The 10,381-nt window shown below is 34.4% G+C and overlaps 1 protein-coding gene across 1 annotated transcript; it reads right to left on the bottom strand.

Annotated features, from left to right (window-relative positions):
- Positions 1-5,452: 5,452 nt before the first annotated feature.
- LOC145029913 (uncharacterized) lies at positions 5,453-6,804 on the bottom strand. Its single transcript, XM_078978356.1, has 6 exons — positions 6,744-6,804; positions 6,581-6,662; positions 6,382-6,472; positions 6,149-6,303; positions 5,687-6,074; positions 5,453-5,621 (listed from the first exon to the last, which is right to left on the bottom strand). Exons 1-6 carry the CDS (start codon positions 6,802-6,804, stop codon positions 5,595-5,597), a joined length of 804 nt encoding a protein of 267 aa, XP_078834482.1. The 3' UTR covers positions 5,453-5,594.
- Positions 6,805-10,381: the final 3,577 nt, after the last annotated feature.

Below are 10,381 nucleotides of genomic sequence, written 5' to 3'. Positions count from 1 at the left end.
AGGCTTTGGGGTGAGGCAATGTTAACTGCATGTTACATCTTAAATAGAACTCCAAATAAAAGGAGTAAGAATACTCCTTATGAACTTTGGTGTAAAAAGGTACCAAAATTGAGTTATCTCAAAGTTTGGGGTTGTAGAGCAGTTGTAAGGCTCACTAAACCCAAAAGGAAAACATTGGGTGAGAGAGGTATAGATTGTATCTTTATTGGATATGCTGAGCATTCCAAAGCATATAGATTCTATGTTTTAGAATCTAATGACTATGTGTTTGTAAACACAGTGATAGAGTCAAGAGATGCTATCTTTGATGAAGAAAGATTTACATCTATACCTAGACCAAGGGACATGGTTCATCAATCTTTTAGGAAGAGTTCTACTCAAGTTGAAGATGTTTCTGGTGGTGTAAGTTTTGAACCTAGGAAAAGCACCAGAGCTAGAAAAGCTAAGTCTTTTGGATCTGATTTTCAACTATATTTAGTTGAAGGAACAAGGAATGAAACTATTTCTCAACATCAATATTGTTTTAATATTGAAGAGGATCCAAAGACTTTCAGTGAAGCTATGGCTTCTAGGGATGTTCATTTCTGGAAAGAGGCAATTCATGATGAGATTGATTCTATCATGCATAACAATACTTGGGTATTGGCTGATTTACCTCCTGGTTGCAAGGCATTAGGATGTAAATAGATCCTCAAAAGAAAAATGAAAGTGGATGGCACTATTGATAAGTATAAAGCCAGATTGGTTATCCAAGGCTTTAGACAAAAGGAAGGCATTGATTTCTTTGATACTTATGCTCCTGTTGCCAGAATTTCTACTATTAGATTATTATTAGCTCTTGCAGCTATACATAATCTTGTGATTCACCAAATGGATGTGAAAACTGCATTCTTGAATGGTGACTTGGATGAGGAAATATACATGAAACAACCTGAAGGGTTTGTGATGCCTAGAAATGAACACAAGGTGTGCAAGTTGAAGAAATCATTATATGGTTTGAAACAAGCACCAAAACAATGGCATCAAAAGTTTGATGATGTTGTCTTGTCTAATGGTTTTGCATTAAACCAAGCTGACAAGTGTGTATATAGCAAATTTGATACTTCTGGTAAAGGAGTCATGATTTGCTTATATGTAGATGATATGTTGATTTTTGGTACTGATTTAGAAGAAGTTGATAAAACCAAGAAATTCTTATCATCTAGTTTTGATATGAAAGACATGGGGGAGGCTGAGGTAATTCTTGGTATAAGAATTAGAAACGGAAACAATGGGATTTCAATTTCTCAATCTCATTATATTGAGAAGATCTTGAAAAAGTTTAACTTTGAGAATTGTTCTCCTGTTAGCACTCCTATAGATCCTAGTCTTAAGCTTCTACCTAATAAAGGATCTCCAGTGTCTCAACTTGAATACTCAAGGGCTATTTGTTGTCTAATGTATGCCATGATTAGTACTAGGCCTGATATAGCATATCCTGCGGGAAGGCTTAGTAGATATACTAGTAATCCTAGTTCACATCATTGGCAAGCTGTGAGTAGAGTATTCAAGTACTTGCAAGGGACCATTAATTATGGTTTAACTTATAGTGGATATCCGTCTGTTTTGGAAGGTTATTCAGATGCCAGCTGGATTAACAACTTAGAGGATCACTCCTCTATAAGTGGTTGGGTGTTTCTTCTTGGAGGAGGTGCCATTTCTTGGGCATCTAAGAAACAGACTTGTATTACTAGCTCAACCATGGAGTCTGAGTTTGTTGCATTATCCGCTACTGGTAAAGAAGCTGAGTGGCTAAGGAATTTGATTTATGAAATTCCATTATGGCCCAAACCGATATCTACCATTTCTATCAGATGTAATAGTGCTGCAACATTGGCTAAGGCTTATAGTCAAGTATACAATGGAAAGTCTAGACATTTAGGTGTTAGACATAGCATGATTCGTGAGCTCATCATGACTGGTGTGATATCTGTGGAGTTTGTAAGAACTCAGTTGAATTTAGCCGATCATCTAACCAAAGGGTTAGCAAGAGATCTTGTGCACAAGGCGGCTGTAGGGATGGGTTTAAAGTCCACTTAAAATCTTTTATATTGAGATACCCAATTCCCATCTAATGTAATATTAGATGCTGAATTCAATGTGGAAAGCTTGATATTTGAAGATTGGAACACATTATTATCATCATCCCAAGGTATGTGTTCAGTACTGCAAGTAAAGGAGGTTGAATTTATATTCTTAACAGTTCTTTTGAAAAATTGCATTTGCAGGTGCAAGAATAAAAAAGACTACCTATATAAGCATGAAGTTTAGCTGCTTCAAGAAGTTAGGACTTGGCTTTGATATGCTTATAGAAGGATGGGACACAAGCTAGTAAAATATAGTGTCAAGTTAGAACTTATGAGAATATAAACTGTTGTGTGTATTATTTTCATGTATTCACTATGAATAAAAAGGGTTCAATCCTTAGAGACACCCTGATATTCGAATATTTGGATTGAATAATATACTAATGTGAAATTCAATCGTTACGACATTTCATTTATGCATCAGTTTGTTGTTGTTATGTTTTGTTTTAAGTTAATCAAGATTACACTTAAATGGGGGAGGTTTGTTGGTGATTTTGCATCATCAATGTGTATTTAAGTGTAATGAATTGACTTGTTGACCAAAAATCAATCTTGATGAATATTAAACAAGGAAGGTGCGGAGTGCACACTTGTTTGATTTTTATTCAAGATTCAAAGTAGACTGTCATTTAGGGGCGAAACCCCTAAACGAACAGGAGTCCGGGGGCAGCGCCCCTGGGAGCGAGGTCCAAGGGGCAGCAGCCCCTGGCGGGGTCCAAGGGGCAGAGCCCCTGATTGGTTATATTGCTATATAAAAAATGCCTTAGAAATATGAATTTTCTATAAATGAACCCGGTTTTTTTTAACTTCGTTTTAACACTTTTTAATGATCCGGTTTTAGTGATAGTTTATGACTGTTATAAACCGTTTTGACAGTTGGAGTAGTTTTTGGACAAAGAAAACTGCCTTGATAGTTTTCAGACAAATGATATACATAATCATTCTTTGGTCATTATTTTCCTGGTATAAGAACAATCACGAAATCATAACTTCATATTCTCTATTCTAGAAACTCTAACGAGTCTTATCCGATTAAAGGTTGGGAGTACCACCCGAATACTTTAATTTGAAAGTGTTTAACATGATTCTCAGGATTTTCAAGTCTTTTCATACCCCAATTTTATAACAGAGAGAAGCCGGTGGTGGAGAACGATCGGCTGTAGGGCATCCGATTAGCAGAGACGACACACATATGTGTAGAGAACAAACAGATGTATGCATCTGAGGAAGGGTATTTTTGGTTTTCGTCAAAGAGACGTTGTGCGCTTCATCGAGTCTGTGAGGGTACCATGGACTCGAACTTGGACGGTGGTGGCAATATCTAGTCGCCTCTGTTTCCCACAGAAAAACTGCTCCGGGTCGACCTATTGTGTCTGCGTGTTGATTTATTACAAAAGAAAGAGAAGACAACATTTGGATGAGAAGGTATGGAAGGATGAAAGAGAAGAGAAGGTTTGGATAAGGAAGAAACCGGAAGGAAAGGCAGAAGGAAACACGTGTGACAAACAATATCGATATTGGCATAAAATGACCTAAAAGATGATTTGAACAGACACATATAGACAAATGACCAATTATGCCAACCTTACGCAATTTACTATTCCTAAGCACGCACAACTTCAATGTATATATATAATAATAATAATAATAATAATAATAATAATACCTAGCGGTAATAACAATAATAAGATTAATAACAATATTAAATTATATATTCGAAAAATAATAAAAAAATATTATTTATAAAAGAATTATTATTAATAATTAAAAATAACAATATAATTAATACTAACTTTAATAATAAAGGTAGAAATAGAGATAATATGATAACAATAATAAACAATAGCAAATACAATATAATACACATTATCAATAATAATAATAATAATAATAATAACTAGTGTATGAACCCGTGATTTTAAATGATAAACGTTTCAATTATTAGTGTTACGTATTGTACACTTAAAAAGGTAGTAAAGGACATGATATAGATGGTATTTTATAAATGAAAATTTCTTCCTTCCACTAACTGTAACTGTTGTATAATTAGTTTATTTGATATAGTTCGTTTCCATAAGGAGATCTCATTTTGAAATAATGGTGAAGAACAAAGTCATGATTTCCCTATAAGAAAGTTGGCCTTTCCCGGTTGTAATTTTAATTTCCGCTTTTACCTAGTCCTTTATGCTCTTCCTTATACAAAATTTGGCTTCTTTCTAATAAAGTAGTTGGGTTATGTTTTGGATGTTTATTCGTTGAAAATAGTAGCAAAAATTAAGAAGTCTAAGTAAAGGATATCATATCTGAATTTTCAGAAGAAATGGGTGAATTGATGAACAATTTCACATCCATTCTATCGTATTCTATGTTAACAAATACCAAACCGAAATGCACCTATGCTTCAGATCAAGTGTTCAAATTGTATGAATATAAACTTTTAGAAACATAAAAGAATGACATTGTACTTTAAAAATATGTAAGAAGTGGTAGTAAAGTAAGCCTATTATAGCATTATACTATAAAAAAGAAAAATAATAATCATTCTTTAAAAAATGTCAATTTTGGTAGCAAAATATGCCCATAATAGCATTATACGTTAAAAGTAAAAAGAATGGCATTATACTTATAAAAAATGTCACAATTGGACTCTTGGATTGAAATGGAAATCCAGATTTGATGAACTGTAACATACTCTTAATCAATCCAAATATTATACTCGATTCCATAAAAGTAAATTTGAAACTAACTATTCTAATTAGCAACTTACTATGTGGGTATATTATAAAATTCTTTTTCCTAATTGATCAAAAATCAAGCGAATGTTAACTAAAACAACTCTAAAATTTAATTTTAATGAATACAAAATTCTTATTATGTTAATGAAAACCGGAAAACCTGGATCTTAAATAGTCATTCATTATCCATTTTCAAGATTATCAAATTCTTACCTTTGGATTCTAACAAGGGCAAAATCGTATTTTACCCTTATCCATGATGATGACGTAATTAAAGGATGTTATGGAGCAAAATTTCAAGAAAGCCATTAAACATTTTTTTCAGGTTTCCTTTAATTCATGGTATTGTAAAAACATTTTTTGAATAATCATAATTGAAAATGAAACAGAAAATCAATAATTATCACACATACAAAAACTTCTTTATTTGGGAAAAAATATTATATATTGGAAAAAAAAACCAAGAAAAAGAGGGAAATTTAAGCAATTTATTTACGTGGGACCATTTTGTAACAGATTCATGATATTTATTTAACTAAAAAGTATCTGAATGTCAACATTTTACCACATAAACGACCTAGTTAGCATTAATCAGTAAACGTGGCACATTTTTGTAATGGTAATTCTATCTTATGTTATACATAATGTTATGTTGTGATGGTCAGTTGTTGGTGCTATGTTGTTGGATTGATTGTTGCCCTTGCTGTTGTCTTTCTTGTGCGTTTCCCTTTTGTTAGTCGTTGTTGTTCATAAGTGGCATCTGTAATAGCAGAAAAAATGTTATGCGTTATTTTGATACCCACATAGTATAGTTATGTAACATACCAATGTTAGCCGTTTTTCGGATTTGAGTGTTGTTGCAACAGGTGTCGACTTTTTTGTTGTGACCGTAATGTGTTCTGTTGTTGTCATTGGTGTAACTGGTGTGTTTGAAGGGATGACAACCTTGGGTTCTCGATTTCCAGTTTCACTTGTTGAGGTGATTATGAAGCGGATGTTGTTGGTGGCTGATAAATTTGTGCATTGTATAAACCAATTTCTTGTTGATCCTTTGCATCTCTCTAATGTTGGGGGTAGGATATCCCTTGGTTGACTTAGATTGCGGTTGATCAGTTCTTCTGAGGTAGCGTTTGTCAATGTTTGTGTGGCTTCATCTGACAGAAAAATTGTCATTGAGTTTGTGTTGTCTATGACAACAGTTGAAACTTTGTAACTGTTATTAGATGAAAAATTATTTGTTAGTGGGTATGGATAATTGGAGTATGGTGCAACAAAGTTGTTACTCACAGAATTTTTGGATCATTGATAGTTCCATGTGATATACAGAACCACCCATTTCCCTTTTTGTGTGTTGATTTTGCATAGGTATTGCCAGGAACATGGTACCAACAATCTTTGAACGTAAAGTCTGTTATTGTAGCCTCTATGACGAATTTCTTCCCCTGATACATGTTTTAATTAGATATTGAACGAATGTTATATGTGTTTTTTTGGAGATAGGGGATGAGGTGAATAGTTACCTCAATGTCGGAATAATTTGAGTTTTTGAGCTGTTGTAGCGTAGTTGTTACTACTATGGGACTAAGCCTTGGACGAAATTCAGTTCCAAACCTTGTAATTGGTTATATTAAGTTTAAAAAGTTTGGATTTTTCAATAGAGGGCTCAGTTGTGGAATAGAGTATTAATGCTATTTATCAGTATATTAGATTGTCAATTACCTTTGAAGAGGAGTTTCGGTTTCAAAAATTGGCGGATTGATATATAGGTATGTTGCCATGCTACTTGTTAAGGTTAAGCTTCCTGTTTAGAATACAAAATTAGTTAATATTGAATAATGTGTCACATTGGTGATTTGATAAGAAATAATGTTGTAAAACTAACCGTTATACATTGTTGCCTTGACATTTGTTAGAGCAATGACAGATGTGTTGGGATTAGACATAATGACATTCCGGTCAAACTTTGTAGGTGAGTCTATGCATTCTTTCCATAAAAGTATTGTGATCTCCTCAGCACTTGTGTAGGTGGTGATGAATTAAAATGTTAGTCCTATGCATTTGTCGGATGAGATTTATTTATGATATATATTACTTACTTTGCGTTTGCAAGTGTCATTGCCATGACAGGTTCCTTGTTTTTCTTCTTTCGTTCCCTTATGTTTATTAGGACCCCGATGAAATCTAAAGATAGTTTTAATTGCAATGAGTATGTTTTTAAGGAAGTTGTGTACATATGTTCTACAATGTAAGGTAATCTTTGTGTCTACATGCAAACTATACCTGGATATTCGATGTTCTTGTCAGCTATGGTATGTAAGTGAGCACGTGGTTGGAATCGAAACCATACTTTTAGAAGGGATCGACATTCAAATATTTGTTCAATTGTTGATGCCTCCCCAATGTTAATGTGAACTGGGTGATCTAGAATCTTTTGGTATTTATCTGGAGTTGTACATGTGTAATTTGTAATGCGATAGCATTCATTGAGTAGTAGTTTTGATTCTATAGTTGTTTCATCTTTTTTTTGTTCAAGTAGTTGGATTGCATCTCCCTGTTGAAAAAAAAAAGCAAGAAAGTTGCAGACATAAATGTGGATGACTGAGGTGGTTTGTGATTCAATTTGTTCCTTACATGTTTGTCCACAATGATGAACCATGTGTCCTTTTTCCTGAAGTTCGATGTCCATTCTCGAAGCACATGTATCTCTAGTGGTTTTCCCAGTGCTCCTAAGTAGAGGTTGGATATTCTATCCATATCTGGCATCACTTGGGTGCTAGCATAAAAAAATTGTTGATTAGTTTTTTAGTAAGTGAAAAACAATAATATGGTGACCATGGGGTTTGAAATTCTGTAACAAAACAATTTTACACATTGGGTTAGATAGATCATATTACAAATACATATATATGATATAAAACCTCGCGCATTTCAACTTTCACCAACAAATCTTTGAAGACAACGTTCTTGGTACTATTCATTGGTAAATCTTCCTCTTGTTGTAATAGAATTTTAATTGAGTCGGGTGAGGTAGCTCTAGATAGTGCGACGTATAGTTGACCATGTGTGAAAACGTAGTTTTCAAGAAATAGACCGACTTTTTTAGCGATTGACCCTGACTCTTGTTTATGGTCATTGCATAGCAAACTTTTACTAGGAATTGTTTTCTTGTGAAAATGAATGGTAGGTCTGGACTATTGTGAATAAACTTGATTCTTGGAATATACACCCGTTTGCCTATGCATGTTCCTGTTAGTATGGATGCCTCAATGACCGACGGTAGCAACTGTGTAATAATCAAACGTGTCCCATTGCACATACCTTCTCTTTGATTGATATTTCTTAGCAGCATTATAGGTGTGTTTAACTTTAACACAAGTTTATGTGTGGGAACACCAGAGAAATCTAAGTTATTTAGGTAATCTTGTGGATAAAGTGTATCCAAGTCCAATGCATCTCGAGTGTGACAACCCGATATTTCGAGACAATGTAATGTAAAACCAATCAAATTTAGGTCAAAATATAACTTTCCTAAAATCTTATTTGGGTTAAATAAAGTAGTAGGAATCGTATCAAGGTTTTCGTACATATAAAGAACCCTAAAATCCGAGTTATAACAAAGAAGTTATGACCAACCGAAGATTCTCGGCAAAACCGGCAACACCGATTAAACGAAAAACGTGAAGTTTCAATACAATAGTTTTTAGTCTTAAGTATTTAAATGAAAGTTATAGATAACCTCAAACCGTGAGCATACATAAAAAGAACGTCCAAATCTGACTTCGTATGAGGAAGTTATGATTTTTCCAAGATTCGGGTATAGCAGTAGACAACTAAAAACTCGAAATAGAGCTCAAGATACTTTTGACCAAAAAAACCTAAATGAGAATCTAAGGTCTCAACATTAGTAGCGCAACGATGAAAAGTCTGACGAAAACGGACATCGGATGAAGAAGTTATGGATTTATAACGGAATTATCGCGTCCCGGCCCGTTAAAAATAAATAATTAAAAATAAAGTCATATTTCCCGATGAAGTCTAAACGAGAGTTGTAGATCATGTTTTTAGCTACGCGTGCATGTAAAGAACGTCGAAAACGGAGCTCGTACGCGAAAGTTATGGATTTTACAAGTTCGAGGTCCGAAATCCGAGGCTGTCAGGCTTGCCACGACGTGGCACTAGCTTGCCGCGACCCGGCAAGTGACTGAGGGCATCCAATCAATGGAAGAGGATAGGTTTGACTCCCCACGACGTGGCCATCACTTGCCACGACGTGGCACACCCAAAAAACGCCCCTATAAGTAGATTTCAAGGGTTCCGAGCTCCATTGCTCAGCTCCTTTCTTTCTCGCACCGAAACTATGCGTTTAAGCCCCCGAGACCCTCCCAAAGCCCCGGTTTTCACCTTCAAGTCCCGAAGGAAGGTTTTGTGTTCCCGAGATTCCCGAGATTCTCGAGAATCCCGAGATTTCCCGCGTTTTCAACTCTTCCTGTCGAAGTTCTCCTCGATTCCTCTCTCGACTACTTCAAATCAACCACTTCAATCAACTGAGTTCATACACCTTAACTAATGTTTTAAACTCTTTTTAAATATTTTTTTTTGGGGGGGGGGGGGGGATACAAGTAGAATCATGCTACTTATTATGTCAATCACATGTGATTAGTAAGTAGGATTATATTACTTATTACATCAATCACATATGATTAATATACAGCATTCAAATGATTTGGCTACTCATTAACCGTTTTACCAAACAGTTTCCTTCAAATGACTTTTTATAAACATTTTATATGTTTTAAACTCCTTTTTACACTGTACAGCTTACTCCGTACATTACCTTTCAAACTTATTTAGAATTGTGTTTCAAACAAATGTTTCCTTATACTTAAACTGTTTTATTAAACTTATGCCTTCAAATTGTTTTATAGATTGACATCAAGTCGATCTTTTCTTAAAATAATACTTATATTTCAAATGTCTTACAAAACTTATTTATGCTTTTATATTATAAATTTCATGCCTCTATATGTATAGTTATATAAGAAATGTTTAAAAGACTTAGGAAGGCTATCCACCCTATTTCCTTTTCGCGCCTTGAGATGTGGTCTGGTGGGATATTGGGTATTCGTCCGAAATTCGTTTCAATATTAGTTATATATCATGTGTACATATATAGTCATAAAAGGTCTTTCCAGTTCATCCCATGCCCTTAGTTAGTAAGGGTATACATCCATGACCATACGTACCAGTTAGACTGCTAGTAAACTACCATATGGGTAGTTTAGGAAGATACTAGAACCGTTACTAGAACGCGATATCATACAATGAGTCAGTTCATTCATGAGTCAATACTTTCTAGAGCATTACATATACAACTATACTAGGACGAGAACATATACAACTATACTAGGACGAGAACATATACAACTATACTAGGAAGAGAACATATACAACTATACTAGAACGAGAAACATTACCCTTACATTAATACATTAACAACTGTGATCCACTGTATCGGAGCAT

Source organism: Lactuca saligna, chromosome 2, assembly GCF_052625555.1.
Source record: "Lactuca saligna cultivar CGN05327 chromosome 2, ASM5262555v1, whole genome shotgun sequence".
NCBI lineage: Eukaryota > Viridiplantae > Streptophyta > Magnoliopsida > Asterales > Asteraceae > Lactuca > Lactuca saligna.
The sequence above is the reverse complement of the archived record's forward strand: the minus strand, read 5'-3'. Positions and strand labels throughout refer to the sequence as shown.

What these genes read in the sequence shown, in the direction of transcription:
- LOC145029913 (XM_078978356.1), bottom strand. Translation starts at nt 6,804, where the DNA reads ATGTCTAATCCCAACACATCTGTCATTGCTCTAACAAATGTCAAGGCA. An exon ending in ACCGAAACTCCTCTTCAAAG is followed by an intron (nt 6,473 to 6,580) that starts GTAATTGACAAT and finishes ACCAATTACAAG; the next exon opens with GTTTGGAACTGAATTTCGTC. An exon ending in ATCAATGATCCAAAAATTCT is followed by an intron (nt 6,075 to 6,148) that starts GTGAGTAACAAC and finishes ATCTAATAACAG; the next exon opens with TTACAAAGTTTCAACTGTTG.